General features: G+C 43.6%; 1 protein-coding gene across 3 annotated transcripts in view; it reads left to right on the top strand.

The window, feature by feature from the left end:
* FAM168B (family with sequence similarity 168 member B) overlaps positions 1 to 20,517 on the top strand; it is a 257,323-nt gene that overhangs the window by 124,460 nt on the left and 112,346 nt on the right. For all 3 annotated transcript variants that reach the window (XM_069213721.1, XM_069213720.1, XM_069213722.1), the window contains exon 5: positions 10,674 to 10,851. In XM_069213721.1, the coding sequence (XP_069069822.1) occupies positions 10,674 to 10,851 (178 nt within the window). The remainder of the gene's footprint in view (positions 1 to 10,673; positions 10,852 to 20,517) is intronic.

Here is a 20,517-nt window from a genome sequence, read left to right as displayed (position 1 = left end):
GGTATTTCAGTGCCGACCAGATATTTTGGCATTGAAAATTTTCCATCCTAAAAAACCTTCACAAGCGAAAAAAACACAAAAGACTTTCAGTGACTCTGGACAGTCTATAACAACCTCTGCATCACAGGTGAAACCGATTTTAGAAGTTATGGACGCAGGGCAGTCCTGACTTCAAATTCAACAAGGAACAGGGCGGATTATAACATCACCTCTGCCACCTTTAAAGAGGAAATTAACTTTTCAAGCGAGTCTTGATTCCTAAACACCTCCAAAGAAAAGACTTCTTTTCATACTCTTACATCTCCACCTTTACCTGCTTCTCTGAAACATACTTCTCCACCGACTTCTCCCCCTCATTCAGGATTCACACCACCTAGTTCACCACCTGGTGGGTTTCAAGATTTAGGGGATACATTAGATGAACAGGACCCATGGGATGAGTACGATCCAAACCCTTTTACACCAAATGATCCATATCTTTACCCAGCTAGACCTTCACAACCTGAGGATTCCACATCATACCAACAGGTTATATCTAGAGCAGCAACATTTTGTAATGTGCACATGTATAATGAGCCAATATAGTTAGAATATCTTTTATTTGATACACTTGGTGCAACACATAGTCACTTCCTTCCAATGCTTCCAGGCATGTTCAGACATGCAGAACAAATATTTAAAGAGCCTGTTAGAGCAAGGGTTATCACTCCTAGAGTTGATAAAAAGTACAAGGCTGCACCCATTGATACTTTATATATAAAAACACAAATCCCTCCAGACTTTGTTGTTGCATCTACTGCATGCAAAAGGGCTAATAGCCAGTCAACAGGAGACACGCCTCCTCCTTAAAAGGAAAGTAAAAAATTAGATGCGGCAGGGAAAAGAGTGGCAGCTCAAGCAGCCAAACACTGGCAAATTGCTAATGCTCAAGCTTTCGTATCCAGATACGACAGAGCTCACTGGGGTGCTGTGGAGGAACTTTTACAATACTGACCAGAAGAACATCGTAAAAGAGGGGTAGACATTGTAAAAAGGACAAACCATTTCAAATAACTTCATTCGATGTGCACTTGATGCTGCTGATGGAGCAACATGCAATACGAACACGAGTGTCATCATAAGGCGCCTGCCTGGCTCAAATGTTCAGGGTTTTTAACAGGAGGTACAGCAGACAGTTTTCAATATGCCTTTTGGTGAAGAGCATTTATTTGGTCCACAGGAGGACACCACACTTGAAAAATTAAATAAGGACAATCAAAATGCCAAAGCTAAAGGAGCCTTACAAGCCAGCACACTTGGGGGTAATTTTCGTCGTGCAAGGGTTTACCAGAGGATTTAGGTCATCTTTTCACAAACATCCCACAAATCAAAATAAAACCACCTCTCGGTACACTAGAGGTTACTTTAGAGGATCATATATAGGAAACAATAATAAGGGAAGAGGAAAACCATCTACATCTAGAGGCTCCTTGTGTCACTAAACATTGACTTACCACACACAATACTAACATACACCACTCCTGTAGGGGGAAGGTTACACCTTTTTTACCCCCAATGGACTCATATTACCACAGATCAAAGGATACTTGAAATTATCCAAAATGGTTATTGTCTAGAGCTCATTTCCACTCCACCAAATATATCCCCTAGTGCCCACAAACTCTTACAAGATTATCTAACTCTTCAGGAAGTACATTACCTTCTTCTAAAAGGAGCTATAAAACCAGTACCATTGCAATACCAAGGAACAAGCGTTTACTCCCTGTATTTTCTAATCCCCCAAAAAACAGGTGTCTCAGACCAATATTAAATCTCTGACCCTTAAACCACTACATCCTGTCAGAACATTTTCATATGGCCACTCTTCCGGATGTTATTCCTCTATTTACAACTAGGAGACTTGTTGACAACTTTAGATCTAAAGGACGCTTATTTTCACATTCGCATTCATCCTGCACCGCAAATACCTAAGATTTGTAGTAGCAGGAAAACATTACCAATTCAAAGTATTGCCATTCGGAATTACAACTGCTCCCAGAGTAATCACAAAATGCCTGGCAGTGGTTGCAGCACATCTCAGAAGAAAATAAATTCATATTTTCCCTTAATTGGACGATTGTCTCATCAAAGCCAGTTCTTTCCTACAATATCAAAAACATACTCAAACTACAATTCGTCTCCTACACTCTCTGGGGTTCACCATAAACTACGTCAAATCTCATCTGCAACCTCTCCAAACACAACCAAATCTAGGGGCTATCCTCAATACACAATTAGGAATAGCCTTTCCCAAGTAAAACAGGGTCCGAGCTTTTCAGACATTAATCGCAACATTAAAACAAAACCAAACATACACAATAAGAACTGTTAAACTTTTAGGAATTACGGCATTTTGTATTGCCATAATACCTTATGCCAGACTTCATATGCGTCCTCTTCAACAATGCTTCTCTCGTCAATGTTCTCAGGCACGGGGCAAATGGAATATCTAGTGTTGTTGGACCACCAAACTTAACCTCATTGTACACCTTATGAAGGGGCAGCCCATTGTAGACCCTGTGCCTCAGATCACTCACAACAGATACCCCAAACAACGGTTGGGGAGCTCATCTCCTCAACCTAAAAATTCAGGGGATATAGGACAATACTCATCGGTCTTTCATATCAGTTACCTCAAACTAGAAGCAATATTCTTGGCAATGAAAGCATTCCTTTCACAATCGCAGCACAAAACAGTGTTGATACGTACAGACAACATGACTGCCATGTACTATCTTCAAAAATGGGAAGGGGGGGCACAATCTCAACAACTATCCCACGTAGCACAAACAATACGGAAATGGGAGATTTGTCACCATATTCACATAGTGGCACAATATCTCCTGGGGACAGACAACCACTTAGCAGACCTACTAAGCAGGATGCATCAACAAACACACAAGTGGGAACTCCATCCACAACTCCTTTAACAGTACTTCAGAAAATGGGGAACACCTCAAATATATCTGTTCGCAAGCTAGCAAAACCAAAAATGCCAAAACATCGCCTCTAGGTATCCACATCCTCCAAGAGCAATGCTCTATGGATGAGTTGGTCAGGGAAATTTGCCTACCCCCTCTCTCACTCTTACCATTCCTAGTACGGAAGATAAAACAATCTTCCCTCAACTTGATCTTAGTGGCCCCTACATGGGCATGTCAACCATGGTACACAACACTTTTGGGTCTCTGTTGTTCCTCATCAAATACTTCCCAACAGGCCAGATCTTCTGACAAAAAAATATGGACAGAAAAGACATCCAAATCCCAAATCTCTCAACCTAGCGATATGGCTTCTGAAGTCATTTAATTGGGGTATTTACATTTACCACAGGACTGTATGGATCTCCTTAAACAAGCATGTAAACCTCCCACTAGACAGTGCTGTGCTACTCCCAAACAAAAAAACATTGACCCTCTTAAACCAACAGTACAGGACATTGTAAAATATTTATTACATTCTCAAAAAGCAAGTTTAGCCTACACATCTATTCGGTTACATTTAGCCGCTATAGCTGCATAAATTCAAAATAGACAACATATTTCTTTGTTTAGAATTCTATTTATCAAAGCATTTATGTAAGGACTAAAAAGAATAATTCCGCCAAGGATTCCTCCAGCTCCATCCTGGAATCTTAACATTGTGCTCACTAGGCTCATGGATCCACCATTCGAGCCACTTCACTCCTGCCCCCTACAATTCCTTTCATGGAAAGTAGCCTTTTTAGTTGCTGTCACTGCCCTTAGGCGTGTCAGTGAGCTTCAGGCACTAACTTTAGAAGAACCTTTCTTTCAAGTTCAAAAAGAAAGAATTGCATTAAGAACAAATCCAAAATTCCTTCCAAAAGTACTTTTGCAATTTAATATTAATAAAACAATAGAATTACCAGTTTTCTTCCCAAAACCAGGATCAGTAGCAGAAAGAGCTCTTCATACTCTAGTTGTTAAGAGTTCTTAAGTACTATATAGATAGAACAAAACTTTTAAGGAAAACAAAACTACTTTTTGTAGCTTTCTCCTTACCACACAAAGAATATCCTATATCTAAAACAACAATAGCAAGATGGATAGTCAAATGTATTCAAACTTGCTATACTAAAGGTAAGCGACAATTAGCTGTACCACCTAGAGCACATTCCCCTAGGAAAAAAGGTGCAACCGTGACATTTTTGGGTAACATACCTATAGCAGACATTTGTAAAGCAGCAACAGGGTCTACAACACACACGTTTACTAAACATTATTGTGTAGATGTCTTGGAGAGACAACAAGTAAATATTGGACAAGCTCTACTTAAAACACTTTTTCAAACAATTGCAACCCCTGCACACTTGCCACCGCTTTATGGAGGGACTGGTTTACTGTTATGCACAGCATGTTTATCTACAGCTACACATGCTATATATATATATATATATATATATATATATATATATATATATATATATATATGTTCGATGGCATGTGTAGCTGCAGATACACATGCTCTGCACATCCCGCCATCTGGTGTTGGGCTCTGAGTGTTACAAGTTGTTTTTCTTCGAAGAAGTCTTTTCGAGTCACGAGACCGAGGGACTCCTCCCATTTCGGCTCCATTGCGCATGGGCGTCGGCTCCATCTTAGATTGTTTTTTTTCCGCCATTGGGTTCGGACGTGTTCCTTTTCGCTCCGTGTTTCGGGTCGGAAAGTTAGTTATAATCTCGGAAAAATTGTCGGTATTGTTTGCGTTCGGTATCGGGTTAGTTACAACAGATTGACACTGACTTTTGAAGAGCTCCGGTGGCCCTTCGGGGTTTTTTCGATCCCCCGTCGGGGCCTGGTTGGCCCGGCCACGTGTCTCTTCAAGGCTGAAGGAACGGACCCCATTCCGCTTCTTCCCAAAATGCCATAACAAGTATCCATATACAGATCAGCATCTGGTCTGTAACTTGTGTTTGTCGCTGGAACACAAGGAGGATACTTGTGAAGCCTGTCGAGCGTTTCGGTCCAGGAAGACACTAAGAGACCGAAGAGCAAAGAGACTGCAAATGGCGTTGGCGCCGACAGGACAAGAGCGTTTCGAGGAGGAGGAAGAAACATTCTCCATCCATGAATCGGACTCGGATGAGATCGATCCCGAAGAAACGCCGAAAACCGTGAGTAAGTCGTCGAAACACAAAACTCACGAAAAAAACACTAAAGCCCAGGGGACGCCACCGCCAACAGGCCATGGCTTAACCTGAAAAATAGGTGACCGATCATCGGCACCGAAAAAGGGCACGCTGGGGGCGAAGTCATCCGACTCCGGTCGAGATACCGCCACACAGCAATCTCGGGCTCGAGATAGTGGCTCCGAGCAGGGTCGGCACCGAGATAGCGGCATCGAAATGGGTCGGCACTGAGAGACCACGACGCCGAAAGTAAAGAAGGTTTCGTCGGAGCCCAAAAAAGCAGCCGAAAAGGTTTCGATACCGAAACATCCGGCCTCTGAACCGAAAACAAGTTCCTACACTGAGGAATAAAGACTGTCCACCCAAATGAAGACACATAGATTTGGACAGGATTTGGAAACAATAGAGCCAGACTATACACAAAGAAGGCTCTATATCCAAAAAGAAACAGGGAAGATCAGTACTCTCCCTCCGATTAAAATGAAACGCAAACTTGCCTTTCAGGAAAAAGACAAGCAGCCACAGGCAAAGGTGGCTAAACAAGTAACCCCGCCACCATCTCCACAATGCTCTCCGCAACCATCACCGGTAGCCACTCCACCAATGATGCAATCCCCAACTCATACAGGAATGAGTCAAGATGACCCTGACGCATGGGACCTTTATGACGCACCAGTGTCAGATAATAGTCCTGAATGTTATCCAGCTAGACCGTCGCCACCAGAGGATAGTACAGCCTACGCACAGGTGGTGTCGAGAGCAGTGGCATTTCATAATGTCAGCCTGCATGCTGAGCCCATTGAAGACGACTTTCTTTTTAACACACTGTCTTCCACACACAGCCAGTATCAAAGTCTTCCTATGCTACCCGGAATGCTAAAACACTCCAAACAAGTGTTTGAAGAGCCTGTAAAAGGAAGGGCCATTACTCCAAGAGTGGAGAAAAAATATAAACCGCCACCAACAGACCCCGTGTACAACACACAACAGCTAACACCGGACTCAGTTGTAGTAGGGGCTGCGCGCAAAAGAGCGAACTCACATACTTCAGGAGATGCACCACCTCCAGATAAAGAAAGTAGAAAATTTGACGCAGCAGGCAAAAGGGTGGCGGCACAGGCAGCAAACCAGTGGCGTATTGCCAATTCACAGGCTTTGTTGGCCAGATACGATAGGACCCATTGGGACGAAATGCAACACTTTATAGAACATTTGCCCAAGGAGTTCCAAAAGAGAGCGCAGCAAGTAGAAGAAGAAGGACAGAGTATCTCCAACAATCAGATACGGTCAGCAATGGATGCTGCAGACACAGCTGCTAGAACTGTCAACACAGCAGTAACAATAAGGAGACATGCATGGCTGCGCACATCAGGATTTAAACCAGAAATACAGCAAGCTGTGCTGAATATACCATTCAACGGACAGCAGTTGTTTGGGCCGGAGGTGGACACTGCGATCGGAAAACTTAAAAAAGACACTGACATGGCCAAAGCCATGGGCGCACTCTACTCCCCCACAGGGCAGAGGCACATTTCGAAAAACACAGTTTAGAGGGGGGTTTCGAGGACAAAGCACAGAACCCACAACCTCACAAACCAGACCCACTTACCAGAGCCAGTATCAGCGGGGAAGTTTTCGAGGACAATATAGAGGGGGACAATTCCAAAAGAATAGAGGAAAGTTCCAAAGTCCCAAAACTCCTCAAAACAAACAGTGACTTCCAAGTCACACATCCCCAACACATAACATCTGTGGGGGGGAGACTAACCAAATTTTACAAACATTGGGAGGAAATAACAACAGACACTTGGGTCCTAGCAATTATCCAGCATGGTTATTGCATAGAATTTCTCAAATTCCCACCAAACGTCCCACCGAAAACACACAATATGTCAAAACAACATATAGATCTTCTAGGACTAGAGGTTCAGGCATTGCTACTAAAAGAAGCAATAGAATTAGTACCAAAACACCAGAAAGGAACAGGAGTTTACTCTCTGTACTTTCTCATACCCAAAAAAGACAAGAGTCTGAGACCTATATTAGATCTCCGAACATTAAATACCTACATCAAATCAGATCACTTTCACATGGTGACATTACAAGACGTAATTCCACTACTCAAACAACAAGACTACATGACAACACTAGACCTAAAGGATGCATATTTCCATATACCGATACATCCTTCACACAGAAAGTACTTAAGGTTTGTATTCCAAGGGATACATTACCAATTCAAGGTGTTGCCATTCGGAATAACAACTGCGCCAAGAGTTTTTGCAAAATGCCTGGCAGTCGTAGCTGCGCATATCAGAAGGCAGCAAATACATGTGTTCCCGTACCTAGACGATTGGTTAATCAAAACCAAAACGCGAGAAAAATGTTCACAACACACAAAGTATGTCATAGAAACCCTCCACAAACTAGGTTTCTCAATCAACTACACAAAGTCACACCTTATACCGTGCCAAACACAGCAATACTTAGGGGTGACAATGAACACAGCAAAAGGGATTGCCACTCCAAGTCCACAAAGGGTTCAGGCATTTCACAATGTAATACAGGCCATGTATCCAAAACAAAAAATACAAGTCAAAATGGTGATGAAACTCCTAAGCATGATGTCCTCATGCATAGCCATTGTCCCAAACGCAAGGTTGCACATGCGGCCCTTACAACAGTGCCTAGCATCACAGTGGTTACAGGCACAGGGTCAACTTCTAGATCTGGTGTTGGTAGACCGCCAAACATACACCTCGCTTCAATGGTGGAACAGTATAAATTTAAACAAAGGGCGGCCTTTCCAAGACCCAGTGCCACAATATGTAATAACGACAGATGCCTCCATGATAGGGTGGGGAGCACACCTCAATCAATACAGCATCCAAGGACAATGGGACACTCACCAGAAATAGTTTCACATAAATCACTTAGAACTATTGGCAGTATTTCTAGTGCTGAAAGCCTTTCAACCCATAATAAGCCACAAACACATTCTTGTCAAAACAGACAACATGACAACAATGTATTACCTAAACAAACAGGGAGGGACACACTCAACACAGTTGTGTCTCCTGGCACAAAGAATGTGGCATTGGGCGATTCACAACCACATTCGCCTAATAGCACAATTTATTCCAGGAATTCAGAATCAGTTAGCAGACAATCTCTCTCGGGATCACCAACAGATCCACGAATGGGAGATTCACCCCCAAATACTGAATACTTACTTCCAGAGTTGGGGAACACCACAAATAGATCTATTTGCAACAAAGGAAAACTCAAAATGTCAAAACTTCGCATCCAGGTACCCACAAGATCAGTCTCAGGGCAATGCGTTATGGATGAGTTGGTCAGGGATATTTGCTTACGCTTTTCCCCCTCTCCCACTCCTTCCATATCTAGTAAACAAGTTGAGTAAAATCAAACTCATACTAATAGCACCAACATGGGCAAGACAACCTTGGTACACAACACTACTAGACCTTTCAGTAGTGCCTCATGTCAAACTACCAAACATACCAGACCTGTTAACGCAACACAAACAACAGATCAGACACCCAAATCCAGCATCGCTGAATCTAGCAATCTGGCTCCTGAAGTCCTAGAGTTCAGACACTTAGACCTTACACATCAATGTATGGAGGTCATAAAACAAGCTAGGAAACCTACCACTAGACATTGCTATGCAAATAAGTGGAAAAGATTTGTTTATTACTGCCATAATAATCAAATTCAACCCTTACACGCATCTGCCAAAGACATCGTAGGATACTTACTACATTTGCAAATGTCAAAGCTAGCTTTTTCTTCCATTAAGATACATCTTACAGCAATTTCAGCTTACCTGCAAATTACGCACTCAACTTCTCTATTTAGGATACCAGTCATAAAAGCATTTATGGAAGGTCTAAAGAGAATTATACCACCAAGAACACCACCAGTTCCTTCATTGAACCTCAACATTGCCTTAACACGACTCATGGGTCCACCTTTTGAGCCCATGCACTCTTGTGAAATGCAATACTTAACATGGAAAGTTGCATTTTTAATTGCCATCACATCTTTAAGAAGAGTAAGTGAGATTCAAGCATTTACCATACAAGAACCATTTATTCAAATACACAAGCATAAAGTAGTTCTACGGACAAATCCTAAATTTTTACCAAAAGTCATATCACCGTTCCACTTAAATCAAACAGTACAATTACCAGTGTTCTTCCCACAGCCAGACTCTGTAGCTGAAAGAGCACTACCTACATTAGACATCAAAAGAGCGTTAATGTACTACATTGACAGAACAAAACTAATTTGAAAAACAAAACAATTATTTATTGCTTTCCAAAAACCTCATACAGGAAATCCAATTTCTAAACAAGGCATTGCTACATGGATAGTTAAATGCATTCAAACCTGTTATCTTATAGCAAACAGAGATCTGCCTATTACACCAAAGGCACACTCAACTAGAAAGAAGGGTGCTACCATGGCCTTTCTAGTTAATATTCCAATGACCGAAATATGTAAGGCAGCTACATGGTCTACGCCTCATACATTTACCAAACACTACTGTGTAGATGTGCTAACGGCACAACAAGCCACAGTTGGCCAAGCAGTACTACGAACATTGTTTCAAACAACTTCAACTCCTACAGGCTGAACCACCGCTTTTGGGGAGATAACTGCTTACTAGTCTATGCACAGCATGTGTATCTGCAGCTACACGTGCCATCGAATGGAAAATGTCACTTACCCAGTGTACATCTGTTTGTGGCATTAGTCGCTGCAGATTCACATGCGCCCACCCGCCTCCCCGGGAGCCTGTAGCCGTTTAGAAGTTAATCTTGAACATCTGTATATTTGTAAATATATTACTTTAAACTACATTATGTACATTACTCCATTGCATGGGCACTATTACTAGCATACACAACTCCTACCTCACCCTCTGCGGGGGAAAACAATCTAAGATGGAGTCGACGCCCATGCGCAATGGAGCCGAAATGTGAGGAGTCCCTCGGTCTCGTGACTCGAAAAAACTTCTTCGAAGAAAAACAACTTGTAACACGCCGAGCCCAACACCAGATGGCGGGATGTGCACAGCATGTGAATCTGCAGCGACTAATGCCACCAACAGATGTACACTGGGTAAGTGACATTTTCCATATATATATATATATATATATATATATATATATATATATATCATGGACATCTTTTCTATCCTACTATATATTTTCCAATACTTCATTCTCCTGCCTGCGGAGAAACAATCTGAGGACTCTATGCCCAAGCGCAGTATTACTGAGAGGAGGAGTCACTCAATCCCGCGACTCAAAAACTTTCTTTGAACAAAAACAAGTTATACTACTCCGAACCCAACACTAGATGGTGAGCTTATGCACAGCATGTAAAAATACAGCACTACATGCCAAGAACAGCTGTCTACTGGTAAGTAACATTTTCCTTTTCTTTCCAACAGCAAAGTGCATACTACACGCAACCTGTGTATGCAGCGCCACCTCATGTAATCCATCATACCACAGTTGTACAGCCCAATGGCATGCCTGCAACCATGTATCCTGCGCCTATTCACCCTCAAAGAGGAAACGGAATGACTATGGGAATGGTAGCTGGGACCACAATGGCGATGTCTGCAGGTATTCCAAATATATTTTTTGTGGTCAGAATGAACTTTAAGAATGTACATTGTCTTAATACAAATGCATGTATGTAGTTTTTGCTTTAAAAGTTAGAAGTACTCCTTGTTGGTTTACCTTTCCTATTAACCCTGATTACTTAGGTGTCTGAGATGCTGCAATAGAGCTTACCAGAAAAATGACTGAAATAAATGGAAGTTCTACCATACATTTCCTATTTAATGCGCTCACCCCACCTGCCCCAAATATACCAATTATTAGTCTGCACTTCAGTCTGTCTCCTCTAAATGAACATTCTGTGCATTAAATGTGGTTACTGTGTGGATTTCTATATTTAAATTGTTGTGTTCTCTGCACACTAGGCATTCTACCAGTTGTCAAAAAACCCAAGCACAGTCTTTGTCAGGGGCGACTCCATTGTGCACAGGCAACTATTGGGTGCAGTTAGGACCTAAATCCACCAAGTCTATTCTGAGGTGCTACCCAAGACTTATTCAACCATGGGACTCACCCCAAAGTACAGTGGGCGTACATCTTTCAAGGTTTTCTCCTAGGTGATACCTAAGCTTGTGAACACTGTACTAAATATTCATTAGTATATCTAAACTCATTGAAAAAAGCAGAGCTACTTTTAAGATGTCTTTGCCCTATATCCTCAAATATTGATTTCTATGAAAACAAAATTAATCTATACCCTTAGTAAAGCCTCCAATCTTGACTTCCCTTCCTTGTCCTATCCCAACCACTAATCTTTATGAAAGATGTGATATCTGAAGTGACCAAATAGTGAGCTTGTCTATGCTGTCTTTAGAAGCCAGAGATGTTACTCAAGGTATTTTCATTTTACGTAGCAGGAAGGTGGTCCGAGACAGATCATAGACTTCTGGGTTCTGGGCAGATTACCTTAAGAGAAGAAAAATTCAAGATGGAAATGCGCTCTCATTTTAACATGTCCATAGTTGGTTAATTTTGCTGAATTTGCAGAAAGCTGTATTTGGCATCTTGATTCTTTCATAGCACAAGCAGTATATCTGCTTCTGATGAGTTCTTCTAACTGCAGATTCTTTACTTTTTGACTATTCTCAAGTGCCATACTGGATCAGGATTTTCAATGGAAATTGCTACCAGGTATCCATAAGTGCTGCTGCCGTACACCTAATAAACTTTGTGCCACCCTGGAAAACTACAGCATATAGGAGCCACCCCATGTGCTGATGTTGTCCTTTTTTTTTTTTTTTTTGCTAGCCCTTCAAAGCGGACCTGTAGTTCTGCCCCCAAACTTTTCTGTTTTACCCAGGGCACCATTTTGAAAGACCGTGTGGCAGGAGAAAATATTCCAACCCCCAGACAACAGTTTTTAAACCTTGCTAGAACTGCACGAAGGCGAAGTTGGTCACCTATCCACACAATGATTTCCCCGGGTGCCTCTGTTTAGGTCAAAACTGGCGTTGAATGCTCCCTGATGCACCCGAAGGCCATAAAAGAGCAGGAATCAAAACTCTAAATCACAGAACAAGAGACATCACCCGCAAAACAAAGATCTTGTACGAAATACTGATCTAGTTGAAAGTCTTTGAGTAAGTTTAAATCCTTATTGCGCAGTAAGCACAAGAATGCCAAGCAGAATTCTTCCCCCTCTTGCCACTCATGTGTAAATGAGACGCTGCACAGTTGGTTCTCTTAGGTCCTGAATCCACTGGTGTCTTCAGAGTCATTCCTAGATTGTTCCTGGGGCTGTAGTTTTTCCAACATCAGCTAGAGGCCTTTAAGGTGGACCTGCTGCAAATTATCAAGACAATGCTCCCATTAGAGTGCCTTCAGGTTCACTGGAGTCCACTAGTCTCATATCTGCTGGTGGGTAATTCCTAGGTGCCAACTGACTCCATTGGACAGCCTTTCTATTCTCTCCTGGTGCCCGCCCACATTTCTTCTTCTGGCCCTACATGGGTTCTAACTGCACTAGTGCATTGCCATGATCCCAGTGGTACCCATTTCGGTTCTGGTCCTGACACTGATCTCTGACCCAAAGTCGATATTGGCGGGTGTCATGCTGTGATTTACTGAATCCCAGGCTTCAACATAGATGATAACCAGCCCCTCAATTGATGTCAGTAATATGGGAGGATGGATGCCTTTTTTGGCACGGATTCAGTTGCAGCTAGTAGGGCTTCAGGATATGCCACACGATAAGGAGGACACCAAACTCCCCTCTCATTATTCTGATGCTGGACTTTATTTATTCATACAATATGCTAGTGATGTGGACTCCTATATTTAGATTCAATTGGTGTCTCCCCCAGGTCGTCTCATGGAGGATGTGCCTCTTTTGCAGTTGTAGTTTGCAGGGCAGTAGAAATAGTGGACTTGCTTCTACCTACTTGTAGGAAGTTGGCTCTTTATGCACTACTTCAAAGTAAGGAATGGTGTGCACAGAGTCCAAGGGTTCCCCTTAGAGGTAAGATAGTGGCAAAAAGAGATAATACTAATGCTCTATTTTGTGGTAGTGTGGTCGAGCAGTAGGCTTATCAAAGGAGTAGTGTTAAGCATTTGTTGTACATACACAAGCAATAAATGAGGAACACACACTCAAAGACCATTCCAGGCCAATAGGTTTTTGTATAGAAAAATATATTTTCTTAGTTTTATTTTAAGAACCACAGGTTCAAAGTTTACATGTAATACTTCAAATGAAAGGTATTGCAGGTAGGTACTTTAGGAACTTTGAATAATCAAAATAGCATATATACTTTTCACATAAATCACATATAGCTATTTTAAAACTAGACACAGTGCAATTGTCAACAGTTCCTGGGGGGGAGTAAGAGTTTGTTAGTTTTTGCAGGTAAGTAAACACCTACGGGGTTCAGTTTTGGGTCCAAGGTAGCCCACCGTTGGGGGTTCAGAGCAACCCCAAAGTTACCACACCAGCAGCTCGGGGCCGGTCAGGTGCAGAGTTCAAAGTGGTGCCCAAAACACATAGGCTTCAATGGAGAAGGGGGTGCCCCGGTTCCAGTCTGCCTGCAGGTAAGTACCCGCGTCTTCGGAGGGCAGACCAGGGGGGTTTTGAAGGGCACCGGGGGGGGGGACACAAGTTAGCACAGAAAGTACACCCTCAGCAGCACAGGGGCGGCCGGGCGCAGTGTGCAAACACGCGTCGGGTTTCCAATGGAAATCAATGGGAGACCAAGGGGTATCTTCAGCGATGCAAGCAGGCAAGGGGGGGACTCCTCGAGGTAGCCACCACCTGGGCAAGGGAGAGGGCCTCCTGGGGGTCACTCCTGCACTGGAGTTCGGATCCTTCAGGTCCTGGGGGCTGCGGGTGCAGAGTCTTTACCAGGCGTCGGGATCTGAGGAGCAGGCAGTCGCGGTCAGGGGGAGCCTCGGAATTCCAGCTGCAGGCGTCGCTGTGGGTGCAACTCTGGCTGCTCACGGTCTCGCAGTCGCCGGGGAGTCCTCCCTGAAGTGATTGTTCTCCACAAGTCGAGCCGGGGGCGTCGGGTGCAGAGTAGCATGTCTCACGCTTCCGGTGGGAAACGCAAGTTGTTTTAAAGTTGCTCCTTTGAAACAAAGTTGCAGTCTTTGGTGAACAGGGCCGCTGTCCTCAGGAGTTCTTGGTCCTTCTAGAGCAGGGCAGTCCTCTGAGGATTCAGAGGTCACTGGTCCCTGGGGAAAGTGTCACTGGAGCAGTGTCTTTAGAAGTGGGGAGACAGGCCGGTAGAGCTGGGGCCAAAGCAGTTGGTGTCTCCGTCTTCTCTGCAGGGTTTTTCAGCTTAGCAGTCCTCTTCTTCTTAGGTTGCAGGAATCTGAGTTCCTAGGTTCTGGGGAGCCCCTAAATACTGAATTTAGGGGTGTGTTTAGGTCTGGGAGGGCAGTAGCCAATGGCTACTAGCCCTGAGGGTGGCTACACCCTCTTTGTGCCTCCTCCCAAGGGGAGGGGGTCACATTCCTATCCCTATTGGGGGAATCCTCCATCTGCAAGATGGAGGATTTCTAAAAGTCAGTCACCTCAGCTCAGGTTGCCTTAGGGGCTGTCCTGACTGGCCAGTGACTCCTCCTTGTTTTTCTCATTATCTCCTCCGGCCTTGTCGCCAAAAGTGGGGCTGTGGCCGGATGGGGCGGGCAACTCCACTAGCTGGAATGCCCTGTGGTGCTGTAACAAAGGGGGTGAGCCTTTGAGGCTCACCGCCAGGTGTTACAGTTCCTGCAAGGGGGAGGTGATAAGCATCTCCACCCAGTACAGGCTTTGTTACTAGCCACAGGGTGACAAAGGCACTCTCCCCATGTGGCCAACAACATGTCTCGAGTGTGGCAGGCTGTTAAAACCAGTCAGCCTACACGGGTAGTTGGTTAAGGTTTCAGGGGGCACCTCTAAGGTGCCCTCTGGGGTGTATTTCACAATAAAATGTACACAGGCATCAGTGTGCATTTATTGTGCTGAGAAGTTTGATACCAAACTTCCCAGTTTTCAGTGTAGCCATTATGGTGCTGTGGAGTTCGTGCATGACAGACTCCCAGACCATATACTCTTATGGCTACCCTGCACTTACAATGTCTAAGGTTTTGCTTAGACACTGTAGGGGAATAGTGCTCATGCACCTATGCCCTCACCTGTGGTATAGTGCACCCTGCCTTAGGGCTGTAAGGCCTGCTAGAGGGGTGGCTTATCTATGTCATAGGCAGTGTGAGGTAGGCATGGCACCCTGAGGGGAGTGCCATGTCGACTTAGTCGTTATATCCCCACCAGCACACACAAGCTGGCAAGCAGTGTGTCTGTGCTGAGTGAAGGGTCCCCAGGGTGGCAGAAGACATGCTGCATTCCTTAGAGACCTTCCCTGGCATCAGGGCCCTTGGTACCAGGGGTACCAGTTACAAGGGACTTACCTGGATCCCAGAGTGTGCCAATTGTGGAAACAAATGTACAGGTTAGGGAAAGAACACTGGTGCTGGGGCCTGGTTGGCAGGCCTCAGCACACTTTCAAATCAAAACTTAGCATCAGAAAAGGCAAAAAGTCAGGGGGTAACCATGCCATGTGGGCGCCGTATTTATTGAATGGCGTTAGCCGGCGGCGCTGTCTGGTGTGCGTTAAAAAAAAACGACGTACACCAGGCAGCGCCGGCGTAGGGGGAAAATGGCGTATGGGCGTCCAGAAATGGTGCAAGTCAGGCTGAGGCAAAAAATTTGCCACAACCCGATTTGCGCCATTTTTTTACGACGCCCATCCCCCATAGAAATGACTCCTGTCTTAGCAAAGACAGGTGTCATGCCCCCTTGCCCAATGGCCATGCCCAGGGGACCTCTGTCCCCTGGGCATGGTCATTGGGCATAGTGGCATGTAGGGGGGCACAAATCAGGCCCCCCTATGCCACAAAATAAATTTTAAAAAAACTTACCTGGACTTACCTTAATGTCCCTGGGGTGGGTCCCTCCATCCTTGCGTGTCCTCCTGGGTTGGGCAAGGGTGGCAGGGGGTGTCCCTGGGGGCTTGGGAGGGCACCTCTGGGCTCATTCTGAGCCCACAGGTCCCTTAACGCCTGCCCTGACCCAGGCGCTAAAATCCAGCGCAAATGCTGGTTTTTTTAGACCCGCCCACTCCCGGGCATCATTTTTGCCCGGGAGTATAAATACGACGCATATGCATCGCAGTCATTTTTTAAGACGGGAACGCCTACCTTGCATATCATTAACGCAAGGAAGGTGTTCACGCAAAAAAATGACGCTAACTCCATGAACTTTGGCGCTAGACGCGTCCTAACGCCAAAGTATAAATATGGAGTTAGTTTTGCGTCGAACGACGCAATTTTGGCGCAAACGGAGTATAAATATGCCCCTTAGTATTATCTCTTTTTGCCACTATCTTACCTCTAAGGGGAACCCTTGGACTCTGTGCATACTATTCCTTACTTTGAAATAGTGCCTCCAGAGCCAACTTCCTACAATATAATATCACAGGATTCCTCATAGATAATGGTAGAGAGATATATAATGGGAACCAAGCGTCTGTGTATAACAAAATACTCCAGGGAATAAAATAGAAAATAGATAGCATGCTGTGACACACCCGATTGGAAGAAAATAAATAAAATATAGTGACCACTATTGTAGCCGTATCACCAAAAACCCATAAACATGAATGAAAATCAGAAACCCCAGCAGCACTACACCATCAGGCAAATGGTGAAGCCAGGGGAAGTAGCTGACATAGGGGCTGCATGAGGTCAAGTAAGAAAAGTAAATACAATAGGTAATAATCTAATAGTAATCAATTAAATGGCAAGAACACAGTAAGAAATATAAAGAATTCCCAAAATCAAGGCCAGGATAAAAAAAAATCATAATCAAGATAAAGTAATAAGGATCCCAAATAAGAGCTGCCTATTAAATATATATGTAAAAAGACCAACCTAAACTGTTCTAATAATATTCATGCATGGAGGTAAGAAACCTGTAATAGTGGATGCCCTGGGTCGTAGGTCGATTATCCTTTGACATGGAATATGGGGCAAAGAAGCTGGCCAAAATAGATGAATACAAAAAATAAAGACTAAAATATAACATTGTGACCAATAACAGATTTGCATTAACCAATCAAATGACAAGACAAAAAAATGGAAAATTGGAGCTTACCTAAAGTAACTACCAGGGAAAACAATATACACCAATAATATGTATCCCTGAATAGAAGTGGAGTCCACAGGCACAGTTAATGTTAAGTGTTGAATAGTAGTCCTCTAATTGATTCCTCAATGTAAGTCTATTTAACACTAGTTAGAAATGTCAGAGTATACATGGCACTAAAGTGTTTTATATGTTACACGTAATAAAATATACAACCTGGGTCCGCAAAAAAAGACGAATGCTAGAGGTCAAGAATGGCACCAAGTAGGTGGCCTAAATAACTGGTTTAAGGTGAGCGCCTATCAAAGGAGAAAAAGAATTCCCAAATAAAAAGTCCACAATGAAGGCGCCATCCTCAAAGTAACAAAATATGCAAGGTAGTAAAACCTATCCATGAGACCGACCAGAAGTCTATTGGTCCTGCCCAGTGGCAGATGTAACAGGAGAGGTTGTTTCATATGTTCTATCAGTTCCTCAAAACAGCGATTTTCCATTCTTAATTCTTCCCAATCACACTGTACCTGTTAGGAGAAGACTGAGGTTTTACTTCCCCCAGTAAGAGGACAACCTATGACAAGTGGGTGCTCAGTACAGCAGGGGTACCGCCTGGAGTTCCATTCCAGGCCCTTAAAAACTGCCATGTTCTCAGCTGTGACATCTGTCTGCTAAAGGTGGAAGTGCAGGTGTTCCAGCAAACTGATGCCCCCTACCTATACTAGTGTGGCAAAGGAATTTACTGCCTGTACTTTTTAATCCCTAATTAAAGGACTGGTCCCTTTGGCCAGTCCTGGACTTCAAGCCGCTGAATCACTGTGTCCTACTTGCATGACCAAGCTGCAGGGCATCATTCTGTTGCTATATTAAGAGAGATTTGATGGTGGCCCTGATCAAGGATGGCTACTTCTACATTTCTATCCGTACCACCCACCACTACAATCTCCACTTTGTGGTAAGTGCACAACACTACGCACAACACTACCAATTCAAGGAACTTCTTTTCGGGCCACTACAGCCCCAATCCTGCTTATAATGTGTTTAGGGGTGGTGGCAAGGTATCTGGAGACCAGCATTCTTTATCTTTCTGTGCCCAGACTTCTGGCTGATCAAGGGCAGCAAATGCAAAAACAACAAGGTGATGGATTGAATGCTTGAATTAATCTCAGCCACTGGCAGTCACTCAAGGACACATCCCACTCTATTGTTTTCAAGGGCAGTAGCAAAGAGCAATACCTGGAACAGACACTCAGGCAGCAGTGTCTTTGTTAGGGTTTACGATCAATTTCAAAGTGCCCAATCTTAAATCCCATGCAATCAAATCCTTTTTGGGGTTGATCTTAAGCACGGTCACTGAAAAAACATGTCCCAACCAAAAGAGGAAGATGGCGTTCCAAAAACGGCATTCTCTTTTACAAACAGAACTCTTCTAACTGAAATGGTGGAGATCAGTTTCTTAGTTAATGATGGCTTTATGTAGTGCAATTGCACTGCATGCCAGACTGCACATGTGCCCTTTACAAGAGTGTATAGGCAGTTGTCGCAAGCTGAGGGTCATTGGTAGTATCTAGTGTTGGTAAAGACAAAAGCACAATGCACACTCATATGGTAGCACATCAGCAATTTGTTGCTGGGAAGGCCTTTTTTCAGCCATATTCCACAAGGAACCATTACCACAAGTGCTTCAGTCGTAGCACATCTCAAATGCATAACTTTACAGGATACCTTGACGCAACAAAAACAGAACTGTCATATCAACCACCTAGAACTCGTGGCAACCTGCCTGGCTGGAGGGATTTTTACAGACTTATCCAACATGTAATAGTCCATGACCAATAGTCATAATAAAGACCGCAAATATAATAGCCTAGAATTACATACAGAAATGACTGACACTCATTCACTCTTACACCCCCACCCCTTTTCACTCATTAGCATTGGCATGAGATATGACACTGGGCCATTCACAACCAGGAAGTTCTGTTTCCAGAGCCCCTTACAGGCTGCTCATCTGCTTTGCAGACCAGCTAGGAAGGATGTTTCAACAAGTGTAGAAGCAGGGAAATTAATTCCCAAATCCTCCAACTTATCTTTTGACAATGTGGCACTTCCACCATACATCTGTCACTGCGCAAAATACAAATTGGAAAAGCTTTGTCTTGAGTTACATACACTCCCATGGGCAGTGCACTATGCATGAACTACTCAGGGATATTTACCTATGCTTTTCCTCCACTTCTCTGATTAAATATGTAGTCCTGAAAACGAAAAAAGTATCAATGACACTCCTTCTGGTGGTACCAGCATGGCCTGGGACCTCATGGTGCTCTTTGCTGCTGGAGATGTGGGTTCATCACACGAGAACCTGCCACTGAGAATCTTCCATCCCAGCATCATGGTCAGCTCAGACACCCAAACACCAGACAACTCAAATATAGCGAACTGGCACCTTTAGTTGGTTACCTCAAACATCTGGAATAGCGTATGCAAATTGTGCAGGAGACATGTAAACCAACTACATGTGCTAGCTTTGAGCCAAGTGGTAGAGGTTCAACCACTATTGCATAGGAAAGCATATAGACTCCCTTACAGTCTCTGAGCAAGAAATCTGCTACCTGCTACATTAAAAGAAGCTGGATTAGCATATGCCTTTTTTCTTTGTTTTAAATGTTTTTTTTTTTTTTTTTAAATCCCCTGCAGCTTATGACAAATAGGGAACACCTGTCACTCTTTAAAGTCCCTGTTAATAAGGCCTTCACGGAAGCCCTCAAAAGACACCTCCTGCTCCAGGCTCCAGTTTGGAACTTTAACATAGTCTGCAATATGCTTATGGGCCCTTCTTTCGAACCATTACGCTCCCAACTGATGCAGTCCTTTTTACAGAAGGTGTTTTTTTTGGTTTACATTAATTCTCTGAGTTGCAAGCTGTAACTATAAAATAACCTTTCATCTAGATTCATAGAGATAAAGTAGTCCTCGTGACCAACCTAATGTTTTATCGAAGTTGGTTTATCTTTTCCATGGCATCCACACTCTTTATTGAAAATTGTATTACT

Source organism: Pleurodeles waltl, chromosome 11 (genome assembly GCF_031143425.1).
Source record: "Pleurodeles waltl isolate 20211129_DDA chromosome 11, aPleWal1.hap1.20221129, whole genome shotgun sequence".
Lineage (NCBI taxonomy): Eukaryota > Metazoa > Chordata > Amphibia > Caudata > Salamandridae > Pleurodeles > Pleurodeles waltl.
Note: the sequence above shows the minus strand (reverse complement) of the source record. Positions and strands in the feature narration are given on the sequence as shown.